The sequence below is a fragment of the Quercus robur genome, chromosome 8 (genome assembly GCF_932294415.1).
Source record: "Quercus robur chromosome 8, dhQueRobu3.1, whole genome shotgun sequence".
In the NCBI taxonomy this organism is placed as follows: Eukaryota; Viridiplantae; Streptophyta; class Magnoliopsida; order Fagales; family Fagaceae; genus Quercus; species Quercus robur.
The window spans coordinates 12477733-12497579 of NC_065541.1; the positions used below are offsets into that span (position 1 = coordinate 12477733).

Sequence of the window (19847 nt, forward strand, 5' to 3'; positions counted from 1 at the left end):
GGCCTGTTGTATCCGTAAGCAGTTTGGTTCTCTCAGTAACTAATGTTGAGGATCTTACCAAGCAAGTGGAAAAACTAGAGACTATAAACCATTAGGTAAAGCAATTGGTTGAGGTATCAAGAAGGAATGCAGTAGACATCTATCCGGATGTTGAAAGGTGGCTATATATCAAATGTAGATAAGATCATACATCGAGTGGGGAGGATTCAAGATGAAATAAAATTGAAGAAGAACAATTGTATCTACCATTATTGATTAAGGCTGTGTTGGGTTCGCGTAAAAGCATTTCCGGAAAATATTCCATTTTCTGAAAATCCTATTTTCCGGAAAGGAAAACGTTTTCATGTGTTTGGCTGTAACAAAATTTGTTTTACGGAAAATTAATTCCAGTGTTTAGTTCATTCAAACATTTTTACAGAAAATGCATCAAATCAGGCAAAAGAAACCAAAACCCAGCAAAAGAAAATGAATCAACGACAAGCGACGAGCGATGCGATCGTTGATCCACGAGCGGTGCGATCGCAGTGCGACGAGCGACGAGCGGTGCGATCGTTCGACGAGCGGCGCGATCGACAATCGGTGCTCTCTCTCTCTCTCTCTCTCTCTCTCTCTCTCTCTCTCTCTCTCTCTCTCTCTCTCTCTCTCTCTCTCTCTCTCTCTCTCTCTCTGGAAATGAATTTAAGTGAAAATAAGGGTGTAAAATAATTTCCAGGTCAAAGGAGTAATTGTTGGTCAACAAGAAATGATTTTCCGGAAAATTTTATTTTATTTGGTGTGAAGTCCGATATTTAGAAAGAGCAAATCAGCTCTATTCATGGTTGAAGGATGAGAAGAAGATTCTGATAATTTTGGATGATGTTTGGGCAAGCCATGACTTTGACCAGGAAGATATAGGTATTCCCTTTGGGGTTGATCGTTAGGCCGGCAAAATTTTGTACATCACAAATTGAATGATCATGTAGCATCATGGGGCTCCAAACAAAGAAGATACCACTCAATGTGTTATCAAAGGAGATTCATGGGCTTTGTTTAGGAGATTTGTGGGTGAAGTTGTTGGCTCACCAAGCTTCAACTCAGTGGCAAGGGAAGTTGTCGAAGAATGTGGAGGATTGCCATCATTGCTTATAAAAATTGTGACTGCGAGACTAAGATTTAAATCCTTAGACGATTGGAAGAATTTTTGTAGGCTACTTAAGGAATCGCGAGCTCTGAATAAAAAAGAGTTGCTCGATGAGTATATTTGATTTCATTGTAAAAATGATATTTCTTTTGTTCTTTTTTTTTTTTTTTTTTTTTTAAGCCCTTTGTTCTTCTATTCTAACTGCTTGCAAAATGCTTAACTGTTAATTGCATCTAATACAATGCTTGACCCAAAAAGAACCTAGCGCAATGTGAAATTTTCAAATAAATGTGATCAACTTACGCTATATATTGTCTTCTTCTTATCTAAGCTTACCTATTTCTTATATTTTTATTATTGAAATTGTCTATATTGAAGATGAAAAAAAGAAGGAATTTAAACAACTTGGAAATGAGGTTTCATGTGAATAAAAAATATGAGGTTCCATGCTTCCAAGTCATGGCATTGAATTGGGGAAGTGGTCTGTGGTCCCTTAAGAGTAAGTGAATACACATTATAAAAGACAAAAAAAAAAAAAAAAAAAAAAAAAACCATGATAAGCAGTTTTGCAGTGGGTTGATATACATATATACACTCTTATTGTACTATTTTTGGTTGTTGTTTTTCATTATTTAATAACATATTTATGATTTAAGATTCTAAAACAGTAATTGTTATGTAATAACTAAATAATTTGAGTGTCAAAAAAGAAAAAACTAAATGATTTGTTTTATTTGAGGTTTACTTATTTGGATCAATAATTTTATGTTGTATAAAAAAATATAAATAAATATTGTGGGGACAATTTTTGCTTAGACCAAGTGTTGCACTTGTAGTCATTTTTGGCTTGGAGAGTCCCACATTGGAATATGGCATGAAGAGGAAGGCTTTCCTTCCAATGTGGGACTCTCCAAGCCAAAAATGACTACAAGTGCAACACTTGGTCTAGGCAAAAGTTGTCCCCACAAATATTATTTTTAATTTTTTTTAGAAACCCCAAAACATCCTGAAACGGTATGTCAAAATAGATCGATACCGAAATATTCCGTTCCACTAAACAAATTGAAACAGGGTCCAAAATGGTATTCATAACATTGCTTTCAAGCCAAAAAAAAAAAAAAAAATGAACTAAAATCTGAAAAAGAAAAAATTATAACAAATAATCTGAAGAAAAAAAAAATTGTAACAGAGCAAGTCTACCCTAGAACACCCTAAGAAAAATTTCTAAAGCTGCCACTGTTTCCAATTATCTTTCACTGTTATTCAACAATAAAACAAGTCCTATCAAAAAAATAAATATATAAAATAAAGAAAAAGTATATCCCACTGCTTTTTATTTATTTATTTATTTTTTCACTATACAATCTCAGATGCAGCATAAGAAATTTGAATAATACAGATTGACTTTTGGATTAGCAGGAATATTCTTAATAAAAGCAAACGATATTAGGATATTGTTGCTTTGCCTTCCAAAAGATACTAGGGAGAAACATTAAACAGAAAATCCTATTTAATGCCTATAACAAGAAGAATTGGCAATATTATTGAAAAGCATTCCAGGTGCAGTTGTTGACTCCTCCAACTTTGATGTTGAGGCATATGAAGTTGTTGGCAATTGCTGCCTTGATTGTTGAAATTAGGAGGAAATAAGAAACAAAAACACGGGGTAATGCAGAGTTAACCTGCAACAACTAAAGAAGTCTATAACCATTACTAAAGATGAACTTGTCCTCTAGTACTGAGAGACACTATGCTGCACTCAAATTTTTTTTTTTTTCGATTTTTCATTTGTCTTTAATGTCTTTTTTTTTTTTTTTTTCTAAGAATGCGATCAGAAGAAAGGACTCAATACTTACTCTTTATATCTAAATTTTTTTCTCATTTCAAAGCAATATCTTTACCGTTTTACACAATCCTAAAGAAAAATACTATGTCCATGTTTGAGTCAATTTTTCCTTTCCAAAATTGTTAGAAATTGTCCAAATTTGACAAATTCAGATCACCCGTTAGTGGAAATGACTGGGCTAGCAAGATGGCCTCTTATTAATGGCATTAACTCAATACAATAAAAAAAATCCACAAAATACAAGATACAATGAAATTGAAAGTTTTAATTACAAGACTCTAAATTAGCCAATACGCTAACATCTGTTACGTGCACAAGTTGTTGCAGGGCAGGTGGCATCTTTGAAGATTGGTAGCTGTGGTGTTTTCCTTGATTTGTGCTAAGATAGTTGGTATTTGAATGTTATGTCAGTTGTAGTTTTTTAAAGTTGAGTTATTATTTTGTTCTAGCTTTTAGGAGTTGGAGTCTGTTGTTATTTAGCTCTATTTTTTAGGAGTTGGAGTTTAAGAGGATCACAATTGTGTTAGTGGTCCTGATTTTATGCTTTGGAACGTTGCCATCTACTTGTATAAATTTAGTGGCTATTGGAATAAAAGTTATCAGAAAATTTATCATCCAAACTTATCTTTTAAGGAGGCCAGATTACCTCAAATCAATTTAGCAATTATCCATTGTTTTCTATTTAAATTCCACAAATAAGCCATCATAGGTAACGATAAGGAGATATATGTACTAAAGTGGTATCAAAGCTTGGGAATGGACCAAAGAGTGGAGCAATTGGAACAAAATGTCAGCTCCTTGGTGAGCAGACAACAATAGTTGATCGAAAAGATGGCTGTTATTTATGTGAAGATTTCAGAGCTCTCTTCTTGATGTGAGGAGGGTGAAGGGTCACATGTTGCTTTGGGAAGACGTCCTGAGGGAAGATGGCAACAAGGGCGATATCATGTTAGGGGTAGCAACCAATCATATGCTCCTAGTTTAGTGAAATTGGATTTTCCAGAGTTCAATGGGAGTGAAGACCCTACAAGTTGGATATGTAGGGCTGAACAATTCTTTTGCTTTCATGAAACGCTGGTGGATGACCAAGTAGCTCTTGCTTCATTCCATCTTTAAGGGGAAGCTCAACTATGGTATTAGCTCTTGCAACAAGAGACAGACACAACCACCTGGGCCACATTCAAAACAGGGTTGTTAGCTCACTATGGGCCTACGCAATTTTATGACCACTTTGGCGAATTCACTAAACTACAGCAAACCAGCGCAATAAAGGAATACCAATCTTGATTTGAGCAGCTCTTGGCCAAGGTTGGATACCTTCCACCTTCACGCCAAGTAAGTTTTTTCGTGAGCGGACTAAAGGAAAGCATTAAGGCAGATGTTTTGGCAAGACGACCTTTGGATTTAACTACAGCCGTTGGGTTGGCACGCTTGTTTGAAGCCTGAAATAATTCTTTGCGGTGTCCACCAATAACTTCTTAAACTGTGGCAAGAACCAATCCTATCACTAGCAAGAAGGAGGGTGGTTCTCGGTCCCCTATGCCAGTCCGACGATTGTCACCAGCCAAACTTAAGGAGCAGCACGACAATGGTTTTTGTTACAATTGTAATGAGAAGTTTGCACCTGGTCATCGATAAAAAGCTCTTTTTGATTGAAGCTTGCACAACAGAAGAGGATGGAGATGTTTCCATGGAATTAGAGCAAGAGGAAGAACAGGAAACTCTAGGCATCTCACTACATGCCATTAGTGGTGACCATGTGCCAGAGACAATGAAGGTGTCAGGAAAAATCGGATCAGTACTAGCCATGGTTCTCTTGGATTTAGGTAGCTTAGTAAGTCCCTTGCACAGAAATTGGTTTTGCAGCCAGCCCAAGAAAAGAGGATTCATGTTATGGTGGCATCTAGTGAAAGGCTTACTAGTAAGGGAAGGTGTTTTGGAGTCACCATCAAGCTTGGAAGCTATGTCACTCAAGCTGATTTTTATATACTGCCCCTAGAAGGGTATGATGTGGTTATAGGTACTCATTGGCTTCGTACACTTGGAGAAATCCTTTGGGACTTTGCCAAACTTACCATGAAATTTATGAGCCAAGATAAGGAAATAATTCTAAAAGTTTGTCTGATAGGTGGGTAGAGGGCCATGAGCCTGAGAAACATACAGGGAAACAACCAAAGAGAGCTATTTTGCATTTGGTGGCACCCACTTTGTCAGACACGTTGGCTGGGGAGGAAAAAGAAAAGCCAGGATTGTCACGGCTTTTGGTCAAAGAAATTTTCAAGGAATCCAAAGGCTTGCCACCTAAAAGAGCTCAAGATCATCACATTCCATTACAAATAGGAAGTAACCTGGTTTGTCTAAAGCCTTACAAGTATCCCCATTATCAAAAGTCAGAAATTGAGAGATTGGTCATTGAAATGTTAACCGCTGGGGTCATTCATCTTAGCAAGAGCCCTTTTTCGTCTCCAAACATATTAGTGAAAAAAGGTGATGGTTCTTGGCGTATGTGCGTGGATTACCGGTCTCTAAATCAAATCACCATCAAGGACAAGTTCCTTATTCCAGCAATTGATGAGCTACTTGATGCATTAAATGGAGCCATGTTTTTCTCAAAACTGGACCTACGATTTGGTTACCATCAAATTCGAGTAAGCCTAGATGATGTGCCAAAAACAGCATTCTGCACTCACTATGGCCATTATGAGTTCCTTGTCATGCCATTTGGACTCACTAATGCTCCATCCACTTTCCAAGCATTGATGAATGTCATTTTCAAGAATTAATTACGTAAGTTTGTTCTTGTATTTTTTGACGATATTTTGGTATATAATGTCTCTTGGCAAGAACATTTGCAACACTTGCAGATTGTTTTAAATATTTTGCGAAGCCATCAACTCTATGTCAAGAGAGAAAAATGCCAATTCAGGCAGTAGGAAGTACGATATTTGGGCCATATAGTTTCACAAGATGGAGTATCATTTGATCAAGAGAAAATTTCAACAATGGTACAATGGCCTAAGCCAAACAATTTGTGAGCAATGCGAGGTTTTTTGGGCTTCACTGGATACTATCGGAAGTTCATCCAGGATTATGGCAAAATTGCAGCCCCACTCATACACATGCCAAAAAAGAATCTATTTTCTTGGACACCTTAAGTTGAAGTTGCATTCCAACGGCTTAAGGATGCAATGACAAAGGCACCTATACTTGCCTTCCCAAATTTCTCTCACCAATTCATAGTTGAATGCAATGCTTCAGGTGCAGGCATTGGTGCTGTTCTTCGCCAAGAGCATCCAATAGCATTCCATAGCCAAGCACTTCGTGGTAAAAATTTATTGTTGTCACCCTATGAAAAGGAAAAGCTGGCATTGGTAATTGTTGTTCGCAAATAGAGGCACTATTTATTGGGAAGGAAGTTCCTAGTTCGTACTGATCAGAAGAGTTTACAATATTTATGTTCCCAACAAATCACCACTGAAGCACAGCAGCAATGGCTCCATAAGTTGATGGGGTTTGATTTCTCCATTGTGCATAAAAGGGGGTGTGAGAACCGGGTGGTGGATGCACTATCTAGGTGTGATGAAGTCCAACCAGAAGAACACTTAGCTGCCATTTCAGCACTCATTCCACATTGGCTAGATGCAGTCCAAGAAGAGCAGGGGAAAAACACCTTAGTGCAGGCCATAGTGCAACGAGTCCATGATGATGATGCAGTGGGTCCTTGGGAATTAAGAGATGGGTTGCTTCTCTTTAAGGACCGACTTTACCTCCCAGCCAATTCAACTTTAAAGCATGACATCATCCAACAATTTCACAATGGGTCCCATGAAGGTTTTCACAAAACTTTAAGAAGAATAAGAGCAAATTTCTATTGGAGTAAAATGAGAGATGATATTAAGGCTCATATTCGGATGTGTGAAGTTCGTCAACAACATGAGCAATTGTCTCCAGCAGGTCTTCTTCAACCATTGCCCATTCCAAACCAGGTTTGGGAAGACATTTCCATGGACTTTATTGATGGGCTACCAGTGTCTCTACTCTCAAGGGAAGTCCACTATTATGGTGGTTGTTGATTGATTCTCCAAATACTCTCATTTCATTTCCATTGCTCACCCTTACACTGCTACAAGTATTGCTCAAGTATTTTCTGATAATATCTTCAAACTTCATGGCATGCCTCGAATCATTGTTTGTGATCGAGACCCTGCATTTACTAGTGCTTTTTGGAAGGAATTATTTCACTTAAATGGCACTAGTTTTAACTTTAGTTTAGCCTATCATCCTTAAACTAATGGGCAAAGTGAGGTTGAATCGAACCTTGGAAATGTACTTGCTATGCTTCACTAGTACCAAGCCCAAGCAATGGGATAAGTGGTTGTCATGGGCAGAATTCAGTTACAACATTAGCTGGCACTCAACCATACGACACACTTCCTTTGAAGTCGTCTATGGAAGGGAATCACCTTCTTTATTAGCCAATGTCCCCGGTACAGCAAGGGTGGCTGCTGTGGAGGAGGAATTAATTCGAAGGGATGAAGCCCTAAAAGAATTAAAACAGAACCTCAAGGCAGCTCAAGAGCAGATGAAGAAAAACTAGGATTTGAGGCATAGAGAGAAGGCATATGAAGTGGGATCATGGGTTTATGTTCGCCTACAACCATATAAACAAGTTTCAGTTGCACTGCAACGAAATGCTAAGCTAGCTCCACGCTACTATGGTCCATTTCAAATCTTGCAACAAATAGGAGCAATAGCTTACAAGCTTGACTTACCACATGAGTCTCGCATTCATCCCATTTTTCATGTCTCCTTGTTAAAAGAAAAATTAGGGGCACATGTCTCAGCTCAAGTTCAGTTACCCTTGAACATAGAAGGTAGAGAAGGGCTGTTGGTGCGACCACAAGCTGTGTTGGATAAGCGAACAAGGCGAAACAAGAAAGAAATACTCGTACATTGGTAGGGACTTTCCCCAACAGAAGCCACTTGGGAGAGTTTGCAATCAATGAGGAATCAGTTTCCAGAATATGCCCTTGGGGACAAGGGACCTCTTTAAGAGGGGAGGAGTTGTTACATGCACAAGTTGTTGCAGGGTAGGTGGGATCTTTGAAGATTGGTAGCTGTGGTGTTTTCCTTGATTTGTGATAGTTGGTATTTGAATGTTATGTTAGTTGTAGTTTTTTAACGTTGAGTTATTATTTTGTTCTAGCTTTTAAGAGTTGGAGTCTGTTGTTATTTAGTTCTATTTTTTAGGAGTTAAGAGTTTAAGAGGATCACAATTGTGTTAGTGGTCCTGATTTTATGCTTTGGAACGTTGCCATCTACTTGTATAAATCCAGTGGCTATTGGAATAAAAGTTATCAGAAAATTTATCATCCAAACTTATTTTTTAAGGAGGCCGGATTACCTCAAATCAATCCAGCAATTATCCATTGTTTTTTATTTAAATTCCACAAATAAGCCATCATAGGTAACGATAAGAAGATATATGTACCAACAACCTAACAAAATTTTTGGTTATACAGAATGGCCAATGAGAAGAGCCAGTAATCAAGAATACGAAATCCATGACACTAGAGGCTACGAAAAGCACTATTCCTGACAAGGTTAAAAGGTTTCATGCCAACCAAACTACGAACATACGCCAAAGCGAATTCTTCTCTATTATATATCATCAATAGAGGAATCAAGTTCAATGTCCGAAGGTAGACATTCAACACATAGCGCTTCTGGAATTTCAGGTTATTCTCATCTGGATGCCTTTTAAAATTTAGTCAAAGGAAAGAAATTGTCCTGTTTATTCATTTATTCCTTTGCTATATGTTTCAATTGCAATTGCAGTAGATAATGCATGGTTGATGTTCACAAAGACTTGCTTATGGCTATTGTTAAAACGACTGGGTTGTGGGTTGTATGCATAACAGATGGAAGTTATAAATTCCTCCACATACTGTTTTTTCCAGTCAATGCTAATCAATGTAATTTTGTTTCTGAAAAATTTGGCATAAATTTTAGAGAGTTGCATTTGCTTTTTTGTCTTCTTATGGTGCAACATTAATCATCAATGAAATTAATTTGGAGATACAATCGGATGCATATAATTGAGTCTATAAATGATTCAAACTCTATAAACATTGCCATGGTAATTACCAATGGGGAAGTGCTGCTTTCAAAGTTAAAAAAGAACAGGCTGTGAAGCAGGACACATCTTGGAAATCATGACTGTTACGGAAGCGGTTGAGAATTGGAAAGGTCAATTTACATAAAATTGCAGAGAACTGGTTACTGTAAGTACTACAGGATATATTCACAAAAATTTTTTTTTTGGTCATTTCTAACCCCAAATCAAATAAATTAATACATTACCAAAATCGGACATATAGAAACACAAAGACAACAATAATTTCACACATTAAACTTTATATTAGACGATTGATCATTGGGCTTCTTGTCCTCCTCTTTCTATGAATTCATCAAGCACGACATCTCCTGGTTCTTTATTTATGAACAAAGATTTAGGGTTTTTTTTTTGGCTCTGCATCTTTCCCTTACAAAACCAAATCAAACATAAATATTGAAAACAAAATAATGGAACTCAAATACCTTAATCAAAACCAATCTAGCCAAAACGCTCAAACCTAAATCATATTTAACGGCCAAATTAAAATTAAAAAAAAAAAAAAATTACCAGTAGTAGTTTTGGTAATTTGATGGTGGAGGGAGGCTGGATGGTGGGGGGAGGCCCTTAGATCTCTCTCTCTCTCTCTCATATAACTAATAAACCCAACATAGTTTCAATCATGTAACTAAACTTATTATTCTTCTAAGTAAACAGAAAATACGAGGCACATCACAACAAGAACAAAGGCCGTCAGCGATAGCTGAAAACAAGTAGCACCTTAGTAATCCCACCACAAGCATCGACCACCTAGGGTACAAAGAAGATAAATGTCACAGTTATATATGAAATCAAACCAAAACAAGTTCAGGAGAAACCAACATTAATAGAAAACTGCAGCAAGCTACGTACCCGGTATGCTTGCATCACATGCCCTCTAGATGATGATTATGAGCGTTGTTATTGACACTTGAGATTATTAGATAACAATTTACTCCAGTCGTTGTTCCCTGAACAGACGTAGCCTGCAGTGGCCAATCATTATATATAAACTTGCATTGTCGTTGTTCAGGGTCTTGTTGTGTGAATCATTGTGAGCCTTGCAGGTTAGCTCTTCTTTCTCATCTATCTGGAGGACTGCACTAGTAATTGAAACATGAAAAAGATCACAAATTTGATTAAAGTCGGGCAAGTCAAGAAGAAAGTGGAAAACAAAAGCCCAATGATATTTTAGCCCTTACTAGCCAAATAGGCAAGTCCTGTTTATGGCTAAATCTACGTTTATATATATTGCAGGGTCTTTCCATGATATGATGGGCGAAGTTTATGTTATTGACATTCTTTTATAGGCAGCAATATATATATATATATATGATTTTTTTATACAATATATAGAATTCAAACTCATCACAAGTAGGCTTTAGTTAGCTCCACTCATAAAGTCTTTTGTAATCCAATAAGTTGAAGGGGTATCAAGGGTATGGTATCTAATAAGTTTTTCTACTCATCTTCTTTTATTGATTTTGTATCTTTTCCATTCTTCTTTATTTCTCTACTTTTTATTGAAATTGGTTTGTGGTTGCATTAGAATTCAATTACACTTGATTACATTTGATTCTATCCAATCAGCATAATCACCAAAACAAACTAGTTACGAAATCATATTAAGAGCCTCCATAATCACCAAAACAAACTAGTTACGAAATCATATTAAGAGCCTCCACTCGTGTCCTAGCTCTCCACTCATGTCCTAGCTCGTCTGAGAGCTAGATTTGCCTCAATTATTTGTCTCTTGCCTTCTCTCCAAACCCCTAATTTTTAGCTTCCCAAATTGGGAAACTTTGGAGGGTAGGAGAGGGAGGTTCCAATTATTAAAAAGAATGATCAATTTTTTCCTCATGATGTTCATTTATATCTATTTCTTTAAAATCAGAAAGAAAAAAAAAATGATCATAATTGTCAATTTTTTATTTTATATGATCATCCCCTCCCCTCTCCCATATTAATTTTTAAAGTATCCAAATAAAGGGAAGTGATAGTTATTCCCCTTCTCCTACTTCAATTTTTAAATATCCGAACAAAGAGAAGGGTTAATCATTTCCCTCCCCTCTCCCATATTAATTTTTGAAGTATCTAAATAAAGGGAAGTTATAGTTATTCCCCCCTCTCCTACTTAAATTTTAAAATATCCAAACAAGAGGAAGGGGTAATCATTTCTCTCCCCTCTCCTCCCCTCCCTCCCCCCACCCTCTCTCCCTCCAAAGTTCCAAACACACTGCAGATTGATCTCATTAAATATTTTATTTTCTTAAACTAATTAAATATATCCAACGTAAAAATAAAAAATGAAACTAATAATTAACCTAATATATATATATATATATATTTGCATTATAAGTTAGGGATTTTTTTCAAATGGTTACAAAGTATTAGGATTTATTAATATGAAGAATATGGACTATTGGATGGGCTACTATATTATTATTATCATCGCACACACCATGCCGTGTTTAGAGGCTTTGCTTCTTTCTTTTTTGTTTTTTCTTTTTTTAATTATAAAAGAAAAATGCATATATAACAATTTTTAGTTAACAAGAAGTAGTTAGAGTTTAAATATAAATATATTTTGAAGGAGAGAAAAGTGGATATTAGGGATGATTATTATTATGTTATTTAGTAGTATTTGTTAGTTGTTACTAGTAATAGTATCAAATAGAAAGCACTTCCAAAAAAAAACAAAACAAAACCAACTGCAGGAATTGTACTTACCTCTCCATTTACATGCACGACATCGTCTAAAGTTCGGGTAAAACAGCCAGTGATGTCTGGACAAGTTAGCACGTCTAACTCTAAGCGATATAAAGATGGCAGTGTAAAATGGTAGTTCCTTGGGCAAAGGTTGACAAGGCATGGTAGTTGTGTGAATCTTAAGTACTTCAGTTTAGGGAGTATGACATCTTTTCGAATTTGGCCATCTCTTCCATCTTTTTGGGCGAACACTTCCACAAATTGAGAGGCTCCTTTTATTTCTACACGTCGTAGCCGTAGAAGACCATCAGCAATGGTCACAGGGAAGAGACACGTCATTTTGTTGCACTCATTGACACTGACTTCAACTAGTTGTGGAAAGCATGTGTGCTGGAGATGAGCCTCTGGTAAGATCTGATCATCCTGAGTAATTAAATGCTCTAATTCATCACACCTATCTATATTAAGAAATGTCAATTTCTGTAGACTTTTAGCAATGGTTAGTGTGAAGACTGAAGAGCTGTCTTAATCGCTTACACCTGGACACTGTCAACCTCGAGAGCAACAATTGTTCTTGATGATTTCCTTGGGAAAGAAATCCTTCAGGCTTAAACATCTCTTCTAATTCTTCACAGTTATTAATTCCCAAATCTTCCAGATTTAACAAACCTTGAGTCAAAAGAAGTAGAACTAAGTCACACAGTCCGCTTTCCACGTGCAATACTTTTAATTTCTGAAAAATACACATTTACAAATTTAATTAAACCAATAGACTCAAACATATATTTATTTATGGAAAGAAGGACAAGATATGTGTTTTATGACATTTATGTGAAGCAAGAGTTTTTTTTAAATGATATTTGAAAGTGAAACTATATGTAATGTGTTTGATAACAATAAATTTCTGCACAAGTAATGGTGATTGCTAGCCACTACGCAAAGAAATTTTTGAAGAAGACCCTTAAAAATATGGATTACTAAGACCAAGACAAGGAATTTATCTCCTGCGCTGGGCTCATGCACTCTATGCGAGATTGACATGTGGGTGTAAATTTATTGAAAAAAATACCTTTCCTAGAGCTCGGATATTAGCTTCCAGATCAGCAGCAAATGATGACTTCATCTCAGGGCAGTTCACCACTTTTAGCGCCTCCAAAGATGGCCACATTGAGGAACAAGTTCCTCGACATAAACTGCCAAAATCTGGCATGTCCTCAAGGATTAACCATCTCAACTGAGATAGTATGACGTCATTCCCATCCCCAACTTCTCCTTCATCTTCATGGCCAAATACTTGCTTTAATTTAGGAAGTTTCCTCATTATAAGCGTTTCTAGTAGTGGAACGCTTTGAGCTACTGTGATTGGAAAGATATATTCTAGTTGATTGCATCCAACTATTTCAAGAAATCTTAATTTCGGGAGGGATATATGTTGATTTTGACTATGCAATAGCATTCTGTCCTCCTTTGAAATTATTTGCTTCAATGCATTGCAGTTTGAGAGTTTTAGATTTTCCAACTTTCCTAGACTTTGAGCAACGACAGGTGAGAGTAGCTTGGTCAATAACCTGCAATAATTCAATTCTAATACTGTGAGATTGCTGAAAGTCAACTGATGGTCGGGTCCCTGGCATATTGTTCTCAAACAGCTCAAATTTTGAAGAGATAATTTGACCAAATTAGAGAACATAACAGCATGATTTCCTCCAGTTATATCAATGAGGTATTCCATCCCACAAGAATCAATTAAAAGATATTCCACATTACTGAACAATAGCTTGAATGCATTAGGTGAGGAGGCATCCAATTTGATGATTCTTAAGATTCTTGAGTTTGGATATTCTGGAATTTGACGACCAGTAAATATGTGATACCCATAGAAGCTGTTAATAGATATGTCATATCTTTGCAAGTCTGGAAAAACAAAGCCTTCGGGAATACGTTTCATGCTCAAGTGTAAAGAGAGCACAATCAAGCGAGATAGTGAACTCAACTCTGATAGGTTAACGTTGCATCTATTTGCATCATCCCAATCTTTGAAGTTGTCTTTAACAATGTATAGTTGTTCTAGTAAGGATAATCTTTGTAATAGACCTGGCGGAATCGGTTTTTGTTGGTCACACTCACACCTCATCAAATCTAGCAGTCTTAAATTCTGCAATTCCCCCAATTCATTTGGTAATGCATCCATACGGCAATGGTACAAGCTCAAAATCTCTAGTCTTTTAAGCTTTCCCAAGGAATAGATGTTAGTAAAAATGCAATGAGACAAATATAGGCTTCGAAGATTTGTAAACGAGTCAAAAGATTCTGGTGACAAGACTTTTAGTCGTAGACTTAAAACTTTGAGAACATTCATCTCTGCAAACAATGTCTCAGAAACTTCGCTGAGGCCTAATTCATTCCGTCCCAATAACAAACTTTTGAGTCTTGGACATGACAATTTACTGGTAAGTTTTTCAGTGTTTGAAGTCATCAAGGAGATTGCTGTCATACTATCAAAGTTTTCATTCTTCTCTAAACGAGTGCAGACTCTTAGCTTGAACTCATTGTCCCCTCCAGATGCTATCCACAAGGCAACATCACGAACCATGTCATGCATTTTCACATGTGTTTCTCGATTACTTTCTAACAACAAACAAGAATCTATAAGCTTATTTATTGTCACGCGCACTTCATTCCTTACTTCTTCAAGACAGTTAATGGTTCCAAATTCATCCAGCCCCATCACATATCTAGTTAACTCTTCAATAGAAATGTCATAATCTTCTGGAAATAAAGAACACAACAAAAAACAAAATCTGGTTTTGCGCTTTAAACGATTGTAACTCCACTTAAGGCATACATAAACATTTTTTTCTTCATCAACACCTTCTATATCCATAAGTCTAGACTCTTTTAGTTGCTTGAGTGCTACCTTCCATTCAGTGAGAGGTTTTCTTGCTAGAGCCTTTCCCACAGTAACAATTGCAATAGGTAGACCTTTGCATTCTTTAACAACCTTCAACACCACATCATTCAAGGGAGGATAGTCATCAACTATACACGCAAATTTTTTTATTAAACCCAAAGATTCTTTCTCTGATAAGAAGTTCAAGGGAATCTTCCTTCCACAATCCATTAAAGTGCACACATGGTCACTCCGTGTAGTTAGAAGAATCTTGCAGCCCTTGTGATCATCACGATATGGAATTCCAATAACTTCCAACTCTAACATCTTTCCATACATCATCCAAGATTATGAGAATCTTTTCTACACTCTTTATTCTTAAGCATATTCGATTTGCTCTTGCAGAACTGCTTTCCTCATCAAGTTTCAGATTTAATTGGTCTGCAATTTCACCTTGAATTCTTCCAATGTCTGGAGTCAGGGACACAGTAGCCATCACAATGTCATTAAAAAGATTTGATTCTTTAGCTTTCTTAAATACTTCCTTCACCAAGGTTGTCTTCCCAACCCCTCCCATACCATACACTCCAATCCTGTAACTATTATTGTCGCATAATGCCTCCATAATTTGTTGAAAAGCCAGTCTTCTTGATTCAAACATTTCAAAATCACTAGACAAAAAGATTTCGATACCAGGAGTTGGAGCACGGTGGGCAACCTGGGTAAAATTGCCCTCAAGATGGAGCTTTCTCATAGTCATTGTCATCTGGGTGGCTTCCTTGCTCAATTTGTATCTCCCAATCCAATTAGGAAACTGGTCATTGCAGAATTTCTTGTTTTCTTCTATTTTATTTCCTAAAGTATGCATGTCTGCTACTACTTGGTTCACATTTGTCAGCCACTCATGTACATTTTTCTCTGTAACTTCAGTATTCATTCTGGCTCTCTCGACTCGTTCTTGCACCATTGCTTGTATCAATACCAGTTCTTCTTTTGCTTTCCTAAGATCATTGAAGATGGTGTTGAGATGAAACAAATAGCTAACTTGACGTTTTATTGGCTTTACAGTGTACTTTCCAATCTCAAATAAAATGGAGGTGGCAGATTCCATCTAATCTGAAAATAAAAGACAAATTATACTAGTTTAAAGATAGACAAGAATGAAAGGTGAATTGACGAATTTGAAATCAGAAGTGTACCTTGTTTACGAGCTAACACACTTCTGAGTATGCAAATTGAATGATAAGCAAAACAATTGCTATGGATGGCACAATGAAGAGTATTGGGTAACAGAGTATGCTGTCTTTAATTTTTGCTTGTTTTTTTGAAATAGTTACAATACGCTGCTAACCTCGTAGTTTGAACCATTTCCCTCTTAGACACTCAAACATTTTGTGCATGGGATTTTGTCAATTCAGCTATAAGGTCCTTGAAGCTTGCCCTTCTACTACAACAAAAAAGAGAGAGAATTTATTTTTCTTATGTTTTCTTTTTCTTTGACAAAGTTTTCTTGTTGATTAATTAATATATACTACTATATCTGTTTTATATCAAATTTCATACAAAAAATTATAAATAAACATATTTTATCAATGCCTACTATTTTATAGCCTATAAAAATACAATTTAAAAGAAAAAATATAAAGAAGTAAGAGTTTTAATCGAAGAAAAAACATAAAAGAATATTATGTTATATTTCACAAGTTATAATATATATATATAGAACCTCAAATTATTTTGTAATAATTAATTCTTCTTAATAAAAATGAATGAATTCACAATAGAGTAGGGAAATAATTACATAATAATTAACCCTAAATTGTGATATTATTTTCACTAAAATATACTTTTGGTCCTTAAATTTGAGTTGATTTCATATTGGTTCTTTACATTTTAAAATTTTTATTTTAGTCATTCATGTTTGATTAAGTTTTTAGTTAATTGACCATTTATATTTCAAAATTTTCATTTTCATTAATGGCTAAATATAAAACTGAATCATATATAAATGGTCAAAATGAAAATTATAAAACGTAAAGGGCCAAATGAAAACATAATTAAACCTAAAAGCACCAAACTGAAAACTAAATCAAACATGAAATGACAAAATACAAAATTTGAAACAAAAAGGGTCAATAAATGAAATGAAAATAATCCTGATCTATAAGGACCACACATGTAATTTAGTAAATATTCTTTCATTCATTTACCTTGCCAAAAAAATTTCCAACTATTTTGGTTATAAAACCTAATTTTTCTATTTTACGCTGCCGCTTTACAAAAATACCAACATCATCTATTTTACACTTTCTTTTAATATAAGATTAATTCTTCCTTTATTTTTTTTACTACTATGTCTGTCCTTTTACAAATCACAGCCTCTCTTCCTACACCAAAACAACCCACATCCAAATCATAACAAATTCAAGCCAAGATACCACTAAGCAGACCACCACCAGAATCAATAAGTCGGCAGAATCGATCCACCAAAATCAGTAAAACACCGAGCAAACCCAGTCACTCACACTTCTGGCAAAGTTCTGAATCTTGGTGGGCATGGTAGCAGAAAATAGAAGAGCACCAAAGAGGAAAATGAACTACTCTATTATGGGCTTTCAGTTGAGAGAGAAGATAATGGGCAGGAAACAAATGAGAGCCACCAATTGGAGTGGTGGTGGTGGCTAACAGGTGATGAGCCAGGACTGTAGATTAAGGAGAAGAAATAAAGAAAGAGAAAGAGAAAAGCCATAGACGGAGAGAAATGAAAAAGAAAGAAGAAAGTATCAAATTGGAATAGAAAGAAAGGGAGAGAAATTAATTAAATATTGACGCACAAGTAAACAGTAACCTTGTATCCTTACTGGTTACTGTAGTTTTTTGGAAATTTGCATAGTTTTTGAAGAGCTGAGGGATTTTTAAGGTAAATTGTGTAAAATTGTCCCTTATTTTAAAAGAATTAACGAGAGTGATCTAAAATTATATATAAAAAATAAATTTATAGATTAATATACTTATATATTCAAATATATGCGTAAAATGTGTTGTAAATGATTCAAAAGTCAAACATAACTTTTTGCTCCTCAAATTTGGCCTTATTTCAATTTGGTCCTCAAATCTTCACAACTTTTTAACCTTGTGGCCATTTTCTGTAAGTGAAATGCCGAAAGGTTAAAAATATGATTAAATTAAAAATATAAAGATCAAAATGGAAGCAGTGACAACTTGATAATCAAATAGAAAATAGAGTTAAAATATAAAGACCAAAAATATTTTCCCAAAAAATTAAAAATATATGTAGGTGTAATATACAAATATGATACGGGTATTTTACAAACTCTGCAATTCTTAACTATTTTGATCTTCAAACTCCATTTCATCATGTTTGACTTGTAATGTTCTTTCTTTCTTTCTTTCTTTCTTTTTTTTTTTTTTTTTCCTATAGAATATCAGAATGATTAAAAAATAAAAATAAAAAACGAAAAGAAACAAACCAAGACAAAATCTGCAGAGTAATTAAGTAGCATGATCAAAGATCGTAAAGCAATAACAGTGCCGGAATTAGTGGAAAATGAAGACCGTAGAGCAGCTTTTCGCATACCTTTTGTTTTGGGAATCTGCAAAGTCTCCAGTCACTTGTTGAAAGACGGAGATGTCTGGCTTTTCAAGGAAGTGGGGATCTCTACTGTTTTGGCTGTCAGAACTGCTTCAGCAAAGAACTCAAAGAGAGTTTAGCTTCCTTGCATGTAGTTTATGCAAGGTTTTCCAGCCAGCACAACCACTGAAAATAGAAAAGTAAAAAATGCCACCCAGGACATTCAAGTGTAGTCAATGATCCTGCAAAATACTATCGCAGACCGCAGTCTCCACATTCAGGATCTTGCAATAAATCTTTAGAAAAGCTAGCACAGCACAATTATTAAGTTGGAAAAGCTAGCTCCAATAGTGGTAATCATCTTCTTTTTTTTTTTTTTTTTTTTTGAGAAACTAGTGGTACTGGTAATCATCTTATTATCAGTCACGAGTTTCTCCAACTAGTGGTAATCATCTTATCGGTCACTTTTTTAAAAGTATGGTTTAAAATCAAACCTGTCAACATCCCAAAAATAAAAAAGTTTAAAGTTTTTAGGGGTAGGAACGAAATTCCACTAAGGATTATGAACTGTATCGTAATTAACTTGATAATTAATTAAAATATAAATAAATATATTAAATTTGTAAAATTCTACTACAAAAATATTTAAAGCAATTTAATCAAATTTTAAATGAGTTTTCATAATTTTTATAAAGTCAATAAAAAATAATAAAGAATAAAAAATTATTAAAAAATTTGTATTTAGTAATATTTCAAATAAAAAGCATTTTAATCTAAAATAAAATCACTTTTAACATAAATTTATAAATTGAACATTCAAATGTAATGATGTAAAAAGCATAATTCTAGAATGCAAATAAATTTAGCAAATATTGAATGTAATTATGTAAAAAGCATAATTCTTGAACGCAAATAAATTTAGCAAATAATAATTTATTGGGAGAGAAATGATGTAATAAAATGGAAAACTATTAATCATGTAAAAGTAAAACTAATATATTATAAATTCAATAAGAGACACAGAATAGTGAGCTAGTGTAGTGGTCAAAGTGTTGGACATAAGTCCGAAAGGGAGGGCGGAGCCACTGGTTCGAAAAGGAATTGATTTAAAGTAACTTTGATCATTTTATGAAAAAATTTCGGGTATAGTTTATTTAAAAATTTAATTTTATTTCCTTCCAATTTTTTGAAATTTGAAAATTTGAGATTTGGGAATATTATTATTAGACTCCTATTTTAAAAATTTTCATTCCCTTCATTAAAACTCATAGAAAAGAAATATCATATGTAGGGTCACGTTTTGCAGCACAAGCTTAAGATGTATGGGATCTTGTACCAGTGAGCCCAGTATAATAAATTTGTAAAGAGTGGATCAAAAAGTTAGGCTTTAGTGCATGGATAACAGTTAATATGGTGTTCACGACAATCAAGCAGAGATGAACTGAATTTATCAAAGAAGGTTGGTCCTCGGCACAATCCGAAGAGCTTTTTTCTAGTACGTCTTGAGTGATAGCGATTCCCCCAACCCCTTTAGAT

The 19847-nt window shown here is 35.1% G+C and overlaps 2 protein-coding genes across 4 annotated transcripts; both read right to left on the reverse strand.

Moving 5' to 3' along the window:
• Positions 1 to 9306: 9306 nt before the first annotated feature.
• LOC126694637 (disease resistance protein At4g27190-like) lies at positions 9307 to 18698 on the reverse strand. Of its 3 annotated transcripts, none has more exons than XM_050391009.1 (6): positions 18318 to 18698; positions 15919 to 16163; positions 12899 to 15835; positions 11851 to 12562; positions 9994 to 10218; positions 9307 to 9891 (listed from the first exon to the last, which is right to left on the reverse strand). In XM_050391009.1, exons 3-4 carry the CDS (start codon positions 15059 to 15061, stop codon positions 12320 to 12322), a joined length of 2406 nt encoding a protein of 801 aa, XP_050246966.1. In that variant the 5' UTR covers positions 15062 to 15835; positions 15919 to 16163; positions 18318 to 18698; the 3' UTR covers positions 9307 to 9891; positions 9994 to 10218; positions 11851 to 12319. The 3 variants fall into 3 exon arrangements, with proteins under 3 accessions (XP_050246966.1, XP_050246969.1, XP_050246967.1); XM_050391012.1 differs by having other exon boundaries at positions 9994 to 10223; XM_050391010.1 differs by having other exon boundaries at positions 15919 to 16166.
• LOC126695866 (putative disease resistance protein At5g05400) lies at positions 15098 to 15830 on the reverse strand. Its single transcript, XM_050392664.1, has 2 exons — positions 15173 to 15830; positions 15098 to 15126 (listed from the first exon to the last, which is right to left on the reverse strand). The coding sequence occupies exons 1-2, from the start codon at positions 15828 to 15830 to the stop codon at positions 15098 to 15100; spliced, it is 687 nt and encodes a 228-aa protein (XP_050248621.1).
• Positions 18699 to 19847: the final 1149 nt, after the last annotated feature.